This window comes from Brassica napus, chromosome C6, assembly GCF_020379485.1.
Source record: "Brassica napus cultivar Da-Ae chromosome C6, Da-Ae, whole genome shotgun sequence".
Lineage (NCBI taxonomy): Eukaryota > Viridiplantae > Streptophyta > Magnoliopsida > Brassicales > Brassicaceae > Brassica > Brassica napus.
The window spans coordinates 24300970-24315390 of NC_063449.1; the positions used below are offsets into that span (position 1 = coordinate 24300970).

At 33.9% G+C, this 14421-nt stretch overlaps 1 protein-coding gene and 1 long non-coding RNA gene across 2 annotated transcripts; one reads left to right on the forward strand and one right to left on the reverse strand.

Moving 5' to 3' along the window:
• Positions 1–4780: 4780 nt before the first annotated feature.
• On the reverse strand, positions 4781–6619 carry LOC106358760 (mitogen-activated protein kinase kinase kinase 20-like). Its single transcript, XM_022704331.2, has one exon. It carries the CDS (start codon positions 6159–6161, stop codon positions 5163–5165), a length of 999 nt encoding a protein of 332 aa, XP_022560052.1. The 5' UTR covers positions 6162–6619; the 3' UTR covers positions 4781–5162.
• Positions 6620–10477: 3858 nt separating this feature from the next.
• On the forward strand, positions 10478–12292 carry LOC106360599. Its single transcript, XR_001272790.3, has 4 exons — positions 10478–10980; positions 11094–11328; positions 11441–11530; positions 11619–12292. It is a non-coding gene; the product is annotated as an uncharacterized LOC106360599 (long non-coding RNA).
• Positions 12293–14421: the final 2129 nt, after the last annotated feature.

A 14421-nucleotide genomic window follows, 5' to 3' on the forward strand; every position in this document is an offset into this window, starting at 1 on the left:
ATAAAATATATCCTTCAAAATCAGAGAAAATCTTTAAATATATTTTAAATATTGTATAATTAGTTATATTAATCTTTATAATATAAATATATATATATATATATATATATATATATATATTTTTTTATTTTTATTTTTTTCAAAAAAAACCTTACAAATTGGTTATGTTATTAACATTGAGCATTATATATGTTCAGATTTTATGATATTTCTATAATAATAGTATAATAGTATGTATAAATATATTAGTGTTGATATGATGGCACATTTAAAATATGGCCCTGAGCGTAATTAGTATAGTGGGAAATTTATGTATCTTATTACAATTTATAGTTTCTTTTGCAAAATTTTAAAAATGTATGCCCTTAATTAAAATTTCATGTTTTATTGTGATATCTCCGTGCATCACATTCCTCAAAGAATCCACCAACTTCAAGAACGAATTTCAGTGCGCCCTATAACGGTATGTATAAGGAGTATTTGGGACATCAAAAATCACCAAACAGACAGTAACCAAATTTGCACCGGCTTCATGTGCTACGACCACCACTTAAGCCCTATAGTAAAACTTTAATATATACATATATATTTATTTTTCCAATTCAGCATATTTGGTTTAAACTAATCAATATTCACTTAATTGGTACGACACAAAAAATTTGTTCACATTCAGGTACAACTATTGGAAGGTCGGCTCACCAGAAACATTCAGCCAAATGACCCAAAATATTTAACCGAAGGAGATATATTTATGAATTTTCAGGATTTTCCGTCCTACACAATTCACGACAACGAAAACTCACCCAACTCCCGTATTACATTCAGATCGACCAAGAGACAACAATGTCGAAAGTTACTGACATAGGTCCAATCTTTCCAGTTCACAATTTCTCTCCTCAGAATTACAAAAGTCTACTGCGCTTAGCCACTACACCCACCTACTTACCAGGTAAATCACTCAGCACAATTTCGATTAAACAAACATGGATTGTTTTTTATAAATCAAAACAATGCGCAGATGTCGTCGGGCAAATATGCATGATGCAAAAAACAAATCAATACCATCCAGAAATAAATACAGAGGTCACAGTTGGTCTATTGCTGAACAGGTAATTCTAACACAAGAGAAAGAAACGAAATCACAATTTTCTTCATACATACAACTCTAAATCAGGTCGACAATGGTTAAGCTCATTCTGTGAGACAAGCAAACAGCGGATTTTAGCATCCTAAAAAGCAAGAAGAATAGGAAATTTAAAGTTGTCATCTTCACAAGCATAATTCCTAAACTTTTTAAAGGTAAATAATTTCTTTTAAACACATAAAAAGTTAAACAAATCTATATTTATTTTTTCCCAACAGAAAAATAATATACAGTATTTTGGAGGCAAACTACAACTCAATTCATCACCAGCAACGAAATTCTACTTCAACAGATCAATCGAATACATCAAGCATTTCAAAGGACGAATAAAAGATCAAGTAAAAGCATGTAGTGAAGGAGACTTTAGTTCAGGCAAAACCACATGAGAGAACTTAAAAGAAAAGAATCTATCCAACCATCATTATTATTATTCTCATTCTCACACAACTTGATACTTGAATTTATTTAGTTTTTCACACAACTTGATACTTGGATTTATTTAGTTTTTAAAAAACTTTATCATTGGATTGTTTTTTTAAAGTAATTGATCCTAAATGACCCCAACGTTAAATGCACAATGTTCATATAAAAGAAAATAAAGAATCAATATAGTGTATGTCAATTGAACATCAAACATTTACGTGCGGACATCGGATCTAGTATATATATATAATGAGAGACTTTTCTCTCTTCTCAAAGTGTCCATCTCAGCATTTTTTTAAGTTTGTGGGTCCCACATTTTGGTTTTGTAGAATAGGTTTGGTGTTTGGTCTGATTTGGGTTCTCCACATGTGCTTTCTTACCAGCATTGTCTTTGTTTCTTTTCTTCTTCCCCTGGATCATGCAGCTGGTAAGGCCGACAACATCACAAGACACATATAACGCTAATCTGACTTCAGCTTCAAGTCGTACACCGGTTACCAGTCATTCCGGAAGCTTTGAGTATTCTCCTTTTAGTGTAGTTGTTTGTCCGTATTTTTTGTTTATTGGGAGGCCAATCACCATAAGTTCTTATATCATTTGGAGAATTAGGGGCATGCATACCCGTATAGGTCATTGCTCTTCTTGCTTTGCCTCTGTCTGCTTCTGCAACCACAATAATTTTGGTGATGTTTGGGTCATTGACTCATATTACAATAAAATTTGCCATTCTGTGGATACTACTGCCAATATTAAGTCTTGCTATATTATTTTCTCATGACAATTCTTTGTTTGTTTTGTAGATACCATGGGACAAAAAAATGCTGTCCATCGGTGGTCATACTAAGGATCCCTCAGAATCTACGCAAGGTAAGCGTTTATATACCTTCGAAGATTGTTATTTGCAAATATATTATAGGATTTTTCAGTGATCTTAGAGCACCATTAACGCTGAAACCCCACGTAGGGTTTTTTTTATTTTTTTATTTTTTTGTATGAGTAAAAAAAAAAAATTAAATACCAACCAATTGCGTACCGCCACGTGTCAGTGGGGCCCGCAAACAGTTGAAAAACTCACCAAACAGCTGTCTTTATTTTGGCTTCCCTGTGATCGATTTTTCCCTTTTCTGTGGCCCCCCACCTAAAAACCCCAATAAAAACCCCATTCCCCTCCGGATAATCCTGGTCTTAATTATTACAATCAATTTCCTACTGTTTCCCTGTCACAGTGAAGGTCTTTGATACCCATACCTGTACATGGTCAATGTTGGAGACATATGGGAAACCACCGGTATATCTTCGCTTCTCACATGTTATTTCAATTTTTCACATTGGTTTCTTGAACTGAAACTTTGATTGTCATTTTCTTTTGCTTTTAGGTTTCACGTGGAGGCCAGTCAGTCACAGTCGTGGGTAAAACCTTGGTGATATTTGGTGTTTGAAGAAGTCAAACCCATTTAAGATTAGAATATAACCAGAATAAGCTTTTAGAAAGCCACCAATTTACTCCTTTGATATTGTTAATGAAAGATTTGCAATCAAGGTTTAAACTGTTGTCAACTTGCAGAGGTCTGATCATGCTGCTGCAGTGCATGCAGAGCGTTACCTTATATTATATTTGGCGGGGGTTCACATGCTATGCGTAATGTGTTTCGATGATCTGCATGTCCTTGATTTGCAGACTGTAAGTTAAGCTTAGCGTATATTGTTTCAGCAACCTTTCTTTACATTCTTTATTCGCGTCTGGCATAACTCTCACACAGATGGAGTGGTCAAGACCAGCACAACAAGGTGAGGCAACAACTCCCTGATCTGGACATGCTGGCGTGACAAATGGGGAGAACTGGTTTATCGTTGGTGGCGGTGATAACAAGAGTGGTAGGTTTACGCATGTTTCTTTGGAAATTCTCTCTTTTCAACTCTGCATTTTCTGTTTATCACACCGGATGAAAAACATGTTGACAATTTCTTCTAAGTACCAAATTTCAGTAAAAAATTAATGGGTGTAACTGGTAATCAAGTTTAGGAATGCTATGAATGCAAGGAATTGAAAAAAATGGAATGCCACCTAATGGAATGATAGAAGTTATGGAATAAAATAAGTGGAATGGATAATTTGCAGAAAAATATTTTTATAACACAAATGGTAACTTTTTTAAGGAATAGAATGGAATGAAATTAATTTTTAATTTAAATTAAATAATGTTAAAAAGAAACAATAATGTAACCATTTGTACACAACTTGGAAATGTAGCAAACAAAATGTACTAGGCTATATACAACATATCGATCAAGAAACAGTAAAATTTAAGCTTTTTTTTTCTCAGAAACAAACAGCATAACAATTATAAAAGGAAATAAGACATACTAGGAGAAAGCAAATTTTGATCGGTGGGTTTGATAGTCTACGTATTAATGTTTAAATAAGAAGAAGATGTTGCTATTATTTAGTTAGTAACAAACCTTAAAAATCTACCAGAACAGATTTTAAATTTTAAAACCTTAACAAATCAACTATCTGACTGTGATAAGTAAGTTAAAAAAATATTTAAACTTAATTAAACTTTTATTTTTGATTTAGTTTGATTCCATTCCAGTCATTCACGTTCTTTTTTTATCATGAAAAGATTACAACTACATTCCATTTGGTTCCACCTATCTCACAGGAATTAGTGGAATGACAATTGTTTTTAATTCCACTTAAATGGTGCATTTTCTTTAGAATCTCTTGGAATAAGCTATTCCAAACAGTTTTATTCCAAAAAATACCAATCCAGTTACACCCAATATATATCTTTCCAAGTGCATGTTACTACTATATGCCCTGCAAAGTTTGTCTTCTTACGGTGGCCGTAGTATGTGTGCGGTGAACGTAATATATGTAAAGATACTATCAAATCCTCAAAACGCAGAGTTTGACTTAATTATCCGACCAAACGTGGAGAACCCAAATCAGACCAAACGAGACTATATGTATGTGTGACACAAAAGCTCTTATATGGTTTTCCGTTCATCAACAATACATTTTCTATTCTAAACCACTAGGATTATACTAAACAAAACACTTTACTCCACTTCCAATAACATTTTTACACTACAACAACACATGTATTTGTCAACATCCCGCGGGGCTATGCCCCTAGTTCTCATAATTAAACAAGAATTTAATTCATCTGGTTTATATATTTTCAATATATACAAATTGGATAAACTCTCTACCACACCTTCCAAATTTGACAAACATTGACCAATGAGTTTGCGTAAAGACTTTCCATAAAATATGGTTTCTCGTAATGGTTTCTTCAGATACAGAATTGGATCTCTTTTATAACAATCATTCATTATAGCGAATTGGTTCAAGAACTGTATACTAATAAGTAATAATGAAAAAAACAACAAAACTCAAAGTGGTACAAATAGAAATTAGAAGACTTCACTGATATACTAGTAATGAGAAACAGAAGTGAAAGTGATACAAGTAGCAATTACAAGGCTTTACCAAACGACAAAACATATCATATACGAGAAGAATACAAAACTGTTCCAAACAATTGAAAGAAAGATCAAACATCAAATTAGTTTATCTTCTTCGCCTTCCTCATAGCAGAACAAAAGGATGGTTGTAGAGTTCATGCGTAGACCACCTCTTGTTAACGTCTCTCTCCAAGCATCTGCTCAAGAAATCAAGTGCATCTTTAGATAACCAAGCCGGTACATGAGGCATGCGATCGCTGTGGCCAATGAGATTGACCCAATCATCAAAAGCAAGATCACCATATTCTCCCCAAACCGCTGTTCCGGATAACATCTCCAAGACCGTGCATCCAAAGGCCCACACGTCCGCTCCAAAGTCCATAAAGCCATGCCCAATAAGCTCCGGAGCCATATACCTCGTGGTGCCTCTCTTGTGGCCGTATCCGTTACCGTACTCTACCGACCCTTTCTCCATAGCTAATCCAAAATCTCCAATCTTGGTCAAGTACCCAGTAGACCTGAACCGGACATAGGTAGGGGAGAGTAAGAGGTTGTCGGGTTTGATGTCGCAGTGAATGATGTTTCTGTCGTGAATGTAAGTGAGACCAGACAAGACATCTCTAGCGAAGACTTTGGCCTCCGACTCAAGTAGCTCGCCGTGATTATCCTCGATCAAGTCGGCAATGGTTTTGCCAGAGCAATACTCGAGAATCAGATTGTATTGCGTAGAGTAGTCCTCGCGTGCGATCTCATCGCCGTAGCAACGGACAATTAACGGAGATTGTAAACGGATCATGATCCTGCCTTCGCCCATGAGGCTTGAAGCGTGAGAAAGCTCAGCCGTTTTGATGGCTCTTTCACCGGTTTGGTGTGTCTTGGTCTTGCTGGTACCTAGATAAACGGAACCGTGCGCTCCGCTTCCGAGTAAGAGAGATTTAACCCACGAGGACGAATTGATTCTACCTTTGTTGTTATCGTCGTTGTCTAGGGTTTTATGGGCGGTCTCGAAAGATGATTTGGTTATCTTTTTGACAGAGATGCTAGTATTCGTCTGCTTCTTCTTCTTCTTCTTCTTCTTCATCAAGTTGGGCTTTCTAACAACCCTCAGAGTAATCTTAGCCATATTCTTCTATGGACTTAAGGTTTGGTACGTAGATGGAGAATTGGCAAGTTCGTGCTTGTGGAGAATGGAATGTGATGAAAACAAAAGAAGCTGGGGAGTGAGTTGGGTGGGACTCAAGTTACCGTTTTTATGCTCTTCTATTTCCTTTTTTTCCGATTAGGGTTACTAGACGTGTAAATTTCACTTGGACGACGTATCGGGTAATTTTTATTAGTAATTTTGTGTGTTTGGGCCAGATTATTAATGGGCCTGTCTCATGCAAGAAATAACAGTCACCGACTTACTCGGGATCTGAAACTAGGTCGATCGAGGTCGAGGGTTAAGCTATGGAGGCTGGGGATCGAATCTACGGAGAAAGATAATTTCTATTGTTGGTTATTCAATTACCTTAGGGGTTCGTTATTATTATCAGCCAAGATGGTTGGTTTCAGGGATTAAGTGTCTGTATGTATGGGCTGAGTAGGCACATTTCACCCAGATTATCAACAATAATTTTCCTTCCTTTTAAAGATGTTGGATTTGTGATTGTACCTTCTCCACCCATACCATACAGACCCTTAATCCTGAATCCAAAGCTGAGAGAGAGAGAGCCTCTTGCACTTTGTTTGGTTGTTACTTTCATCATACAAGTTGACCAACACACATGCACTCTGATTTTGGTATGTTTTTCTCTCTGTCTCTTTTGTTTCACATTTTCTGAATGCTCCTTTTCATTAATTTGTGAATTCGATTTGATGTGAGCTGGTGAGTATTTTGTCATCAGTAGGATCCTTTTCATGGAATGAAGGAATGCCATAAACTCTCGAAAGCCCTCACATGTGAAGATTTCAGTTATTTCAAGCTCTCAAATTATCAGCTAGTACTGCATTGAGTAGATGTCTTTAACTGGTTTGATTATGTTTACTGGAGAGTTTTGATTTTCTTTTCTGGATAAACATCTGCCTGAAAAGGCCGGCTGAAGACAGGTACAACCATTAAGACAGTGGTGAGGATGCATTATGAGGATCTCATGCTATTAGCTGGTGAAAAATGTCTTATCTCCCTATGTTTGATCATCCCGCTGCTCTTCTCCCTTGCTTAAACCAAAACCTTAAATAGCTGGGATATTAAGTGCAATGTTTCTCCATTTAGTACACTAGCTAGTATAAGTAAACACATGATATTGCCATCTCTTTATGCAAATTAACAAACTTCCAAGCATTTAATCTGTATTCAAAACTTTTGGTATAAAGCTCAAATTGGAGCTACTCAACTGGGTATCAATCAGTAGGGCATTGCAAAACTGGGATCCAGATATGCGGACAGCACTTCGAGCCGGTAAGCAAGATTCTAAACGCATTGTAAAATCTAGTTATAATGTTCTTCAGCTGTTGTCAGTATGTCCGGTTAGATTGATTGGTCTTCATTATTTCCAATGGGTCAAGCGTTAATTATCTTTCTCTTTATCTCTCTGTCTTTCATTTTCATCATCTACTTAGGGTTTGGAAGAATCACCGGAAAGGCGGAAAGTAACTTGTTCTTTTGGTCCCTTTCCTTAGTCTTTCTTGTAGCAACACATTCCTCTATTACGACTCTTGAGTCTTGGAAACTTGAGTTACGCATAACGATCAACTTATTATATGAATTACATTATTCGCTAAATCTTTATTCTTCATGGTCGGGGTGTCCAGTTCTCATAATCAAACAGGAATAGATTCTTTTGGTTTATATATTTCCCAGTTTGAAAACTTCAAAGATCTAGATGAAAACGAAATCGGATAAACTCTCTGCCGCACCTTCCAAATTTGGCAAGCATGGACCTATGAGTTTGCGTAAAGACTTTCCATAAAAGTGCAATGAATGGATAGGAAACGCTGTTGATAACTTGTTGTATTCACTTGGAGGCCCTCTTTTACATTATTTGCAATACAAGCATCGACTTCTCTATATTTCTTCACTTCCACTACAAGATTACAAGCACACTAGAACTTCTATAAATTAATAAATTTTGTGTCCCAACTTATACCGGTTCAAAATTTGACACAAATCGATAAAATAATAAAATAATATTTTTTTAGAAAATTCTATGTAAATATATAGTCCCATTTAAATCATAAATTAATAATTTATATATATACATATTTTATATAAGTAAGAACCTATTAATATATTGATTGTTTTATAATCTCAGTGAGATTATCTTTATATTTTCTTAACACTTAATATATTTTTTGATGAGATTTATTAATATTATATCTAAAACCATATTTAAGTTCTATGCAATATATATTATATACACCAAATAATATAATAAAATTAATATAAATGTCAAAGTTTAGAAAATAACGTTTAATGTCTATACACTAAAATCAAATATTTTTCTTATCTTAAAATAAATATATCTTAAAATAAAAAAATCTAAATAAGGAAACTTTTGTAAATTAATATCTCTATAAATTAATAAAATTTTAAAGTCCCATCATTTTTAATTTATAGAGGTTATACTGTACTAATAAAACTAATAGTTTCCCATCAAAATCCTTGTATATCCCTATTTCTTGCAATCTAAACATATTTCTTTTATTTACCTCTCATTTATGATAAATTCCTTAAAAAATACACGAACTAATTTTCATTTGCTAATAAAATACACGAACTATTTTGGATCCCCGTTTAATATACGAACTAATTTTCGTTCCCTATTAAATGCACAAACTTTTGAAATTCACAGGTTTTACACATCGTTTTAGACGGCGTTAACTATATTTAATGGCAGTGACGACAGCGTTAGTGTTTAATTAACACGTGTTTAAATTTTGAAAATATTTTTTAAAAAAATACACAAACTATTTTTTATTTGCTAATAAAATACACGAACTATTTTTGGATCTCTGTTTAATACACAAACTAACATTTATTTTCTATTAAATACACAAACTTTTGAAATTTTCATATCTTACACATCGATTTAGACGATGTCAACTATGTTTAACAGAAGTGAAGACAATATTTTAATTAAACAAGTGGTTTAACTGTGAAAAGCACGCTCACACTCAGCCAATTGAAATTAATTTGAGTTAGTTTCAATTCGAGTTTGACACTCTAATATGTTCCAACCTCTTGTATTCTCCAAACTATGTGTCATTTCTTCTTCTTTACTTTGATTTTCCTTTTTCTTTACTTTGATTTTCCTTTATATTGATTCAAAGTGGAGTCGATTTCCATGTCGTGAAAAGGATGAAGAAAACTACGTAATTTTAAACGAGCTTCTGATTTTGGAATTAGTTTAGTGTTATGCATTTCTAATTCTTGTTCTTTGCTTTGATAGTAGTGATAATGATTCAAGATTAATTTACACTATGATAAATTAGTTTAGTGTTATGAATTAAGTTCTACATATATTCTTTCTACTATAATCAAAAAATTTGAAATTTCATAAAAACAAATTTACATTATGAAGCGTCACTGAAGAAGAAAGCTAACAATATAATCAATCAGAGGACTTTTAAGAAATTTTTTCTTCACAATTTAACCACATGCTCAATTAAACACTAACATTGTCTTCACTTCTGCTAAACATAGTTGACATCGTCTAAATCGATGTGTAAAATCTGAAAATTTTAAAAATTTGTGTATTTAACAGAAAACAAAAATTAGTTTGTGTATTAAACGGGGATCCAAAATAGTTCGTGTATTTTATTAGCAAATGAAAAGTAGTTTGTGCATTTTTAAGGAATTTTCTTTTCACAATTTAAACACGTATTAATTAAACACTAACGTCGTCGTCACTTCCGTTAAATATAGTTAACGCCGTCTAAAATGATGTGTAAAATCTGCGAATTTCAAAAATTTCTGTATTTAATAGACAACGAAAATTAGTTCGTGTATTAAACAGGGATCCAAAATAGTTTGAATATTTTATTAGCAAATGAAAATTAGTTTGTGTATTTTAAGGAATTTTCCCTAAAATTAAACCATCTTCTTCTTCTCGTTCTCAGTTTTTTTCTCCCAACATCATAAACCAAAAGCTCCCTACTCAAAGATAAAAATAGATTTTGCTTCATCCCAGACCTCAAGGTATATAATGGCATAAAAGTTTCATCAAAGGTCAACAGGCTTCTTGCATCCACAGGTTTTTTAATTTATGTTTCATTTTTTGTTACCACTGATGTTTTTACTACAATCTATTTATCTAAAATAGAGTTTCCTTCTCTCCTAGGGGGTCCATGTCGCCATCCACGTCATCATTCAGATGCTGTCGAGCCGACACCTGTCCAGATTAACAAAAGGCGGTGGTTCATTTAATTTGGAAATCTGATGGGCTTTTAACTGTGAGCATAAATCTATAGGATTTTGGGCTAATAATTTCAGATTCTGTATGACTACTACATAGGCCCATTCTCGAAAACATCTAATGAAGCGAAGAAGTGGAGTTCGTCTCTCCCCTTCATTCTGCGGCTGCTTTGCAACGACTGGGCTTCAAAATCTCTGAAACGTTCCGAGTTTGTAGCTTTTTCCTTTATTTTTATTTACGTTCAGCTAATAAAAAGATCTTCCCTGCTAAAGTAAAATCGCAAACTAGGGTTCATCTTTTTTTTTTTAATGTCTACACCAACAATGGAGTTTGGGGATGACGACTGAGACAAAACGTCATGGAGAATCTCGGTGTCTAGGTTCGAGATAACGATTCGTTTTTGGTTCTTATCCTTGAAGACGTTACGAGCTGTCCAGACTCATCACCTTTAAGAAACCTCTTTACTCCATGGACAGCACATCAAGCACGATCTGACATTCAATGCTGCTTATTCCTCTTCTAGGCGGTGTTTTCTCTTATATAAAGGTAAGCCTTCATCCCTTAAACATCATTCTCACAATTCGTGATATTCCCAAAAAGTTAATCGCAGTCTAATGGCTAACTCATTTGTTCTTCTTGCTGATCTGAATGCTTGCCAGTGTTCTTTCACAGTTGAGGTACGACTTCTCCGGTCTTGGAAGGCGAGGAACATGAAAAGCTGTGGCAAGTTGATGGGTGTGGCGACTTATTACGTTCTTTAAACTCATGATCATTAAAACTATTCCAGCGTTTTAACTTAAATTATCAAGCTATTGTGTTCATATCTTTATTGAACCTCTTTTGAATGAGAAAAGTTGGTTGATTACCTTTCTATCTTCTTCTCTCTCAGTATAGGTAAAGGAAACTCTCTTTTTTCATCAGACTTTATCGCTTCTTCTTCTTCCTTAGTCAGTCTTGAAGTTTTGATTTTTTTTTTTGCTTCGTTTTAACATAACGTATTATCTAGATCAACATCAAACCGGAGTCATCACCAACACGAGTTACGCCGGAGCAGGATCCAGTGTCGGTCGTTGCGAACCGAAGATCTTGAACATCAGTAAGTCTCTTACTCCTAGAGCCATAGTGTTTGGTCTCTCTTGATTTCTAAGTTTTTTACTGTTTTTGTTTGATGGGACTGAACTTAGTGTGATGTTGGACGAGGATTTAGTAGACCGTTCTTGAGTCAGGTGACAGAGACCGCTCCTGGGATTCTAGACTTCTCACTTCAGTGGAAATAATACAAAGAGATGATGGATTTGGTGGTGGAATCTGTAAGGAAACAATCTTTGGAGCTGCAGGAGAAAAAAAAGATTCTGATTTGAAACAGCCTTTGGAAGCACAATTAATGAGAGAAATCACACCTCTTTATTGGCATGAAGCTTTAACGTTTTCATTTAAACAGGAAGGCACAACTATCTTGGAGGTGATATGCCTTCTGCCACATGTATCAACTGCAACTGCTCAGATGGTGAGAAAACAGCTACTGTTCAGATCACCGGAGGTGACGACAACCTCTCAAACCACCCTGGCGCATCGGATGCAACAGCCGCTGCAGAGCAGCCCACTTCTGACGGAAGCAATGCAGAGGAATATCTGGTTCCAGCAGCAGGAAATGCACTAAAAAGCACGCACGGATTAGTTGCTTAAGTGATGGAACTGAAGACCCTAATATTTACTTGAACCATCTTTGACGTTATGATATTTTTTCTTCAAGTTTTATGACTTTTCTACCATGTTTAGTTTACTCCATCAAGTTTAATTATGATATATGAACCATGTTCGCTTCTTCTTCCATAAATAATATACGTCTTTTATTCCATTCACGTGTTGGTTCTCATATTCTAGATGTGTGGGTAATGGCAAATTAAAAACTAGAATTGCTCCGTATCTCCATTTTTAAATCCAATATAGTGTTAACTTTTATTTTTTCCTACGGAATAACTGTACACTCTGAAAGGAGGGAGCTTGATTACTATTGATAAAAAAAACTGAACATTAATACCAGTTAAAACTATATTTTGTCTTCTCAGTATTATGCATTATTATTGTGCTAATATCTTCCAGATCTGAAAAAGTCACATAGACTCAAAGACTTCATGTTTCAGTTTTCTTATGAGCTCTCAACAATTGAAACAGTTTTAAGGCACCACAATCGAAACTCTTACGTGATGTACTCCTGAGTTATCGATTATTTATACAAACTTCTCTTACTCTCTTTCCTAAGTTAATCAAGCAACAGAGTCCCAGAAGAAAAATTCACAGTTTGAGCCGTAATTCAAACAAACAAATGCTAGACTCAGGTTTCAGAACAAAGACAAATGGTAAAATATGACTAAGCAAAACTGGCTGTTGAGCTGCAGAGACATGGAGAACTTCTTGGGAAGAACGCATAATATAAAAGATGTATCAAAATAGGTGAGTGAGTTGCAGAGACGTAAATCACAACTTGGGTTGCAACTCAAACAGTCAAAGTCTAAGATTCAATACTTGAAAAAGAGGCAAAAGATCAAAGATGAGGATGCTAAAAAACAGGTATTTAAGTTCAAGGGAAAAAAGCCTAACTTGAGTTGGAATCAAGCGATCAAAAAGTATGATCCGAGACTTAGAAGATTTACACGAGGTGATAGATATTGAATAAACAACTCTGGTGGATGAGTGACATGGACGAAGGCATTGCTTAAATAGCAATTCGAGAATTTAAAAGCTATGATCAAAGTTCTGGAGAAATTCACAAAAGGTAGTAGATGAATATAAAGAATTGGTTCTTATATTCTTAAAAAGAATATAAGAAAATCAGCAGTGTAAAAATTTAAGATATAAAATTACACAAACTAAATCGAACAGTAATTATCCTTACTTAGTATTAATTTATTTTAGTATTAACTGATAACCAAACCAAAACAGAAGAAAAAAAAATGAATTCAAATTCGAATTGATTACACAAATAACCAAACGGTTCACATATATATGTAAGCGAAAACCCCAAACCGAATCCGAACCAAGAAAATTACCAAATATTTTTAGTTTTAAAATTACCAATATTTTTTTAAAATACTACTTATACACTCACAACCAGAAAAAAAAAGAATTACCATAACTTTTTTTATCCAAAATATTTTAAAATTATCCAAATTGCCGAAAGAACTAAATTAACCAAATAATTTATATCCAAATCTATCTGAATTACATGATATTTAATCCAAAATAACTAAAAACTCATTTATTATCCGAATAATCAGAAATTATCCGAAAACCCGGAACCAAATTGGAATCAATATTTTATTGGACATTAGTCTATTCCTAACATTGTTGCTTAAACCAAACTTAAACCAGAACAAATTTTACAAATAACCAAATGGTTCATATGTTTGTAGAGTAGAAAAAATAAAAAAAAATGAAAAAAAACGGAACCAAACCGAAAACCGAATGGGTTCCCGAGTATTTAAAGTATAGTTATACCTAAAATTATTAATTATGATTAGTTTTAAAATTACCAATTATTTTTAAAACACTACTTATTAACTGAAATACACGAAACAAACGAATTACCCGAATGTTATTTTATCATAATGTTTTTAAATTATTTCAGTTAACCAAAAGAATTGAATTACTCAAATAATATATATCTAAAATATATAAAATATCTGATATTTAATCCAAAATAACTAAAAACGGTCTTTTACTTAGATTTTCCGAAATTATCCAAAAAAACGCAACCTAATCACCACTAGGGTGAAAACCAATATTTTATCGTGTTGAAACTAACCTAAATCCGTAATTAAGTCAGTTGACACGTAGCATCTATAACCTGTATGAGAAAGATTTAGTTGATAAGCTTAAAAGTTATCAAACAATAAATATATAGAAGTCTATGAAATTCAAGTTAAAAGTTCGTGTTGATTGTCACCTCCACTATTAGTGAAATTCAAATTACATACAATAAAAATC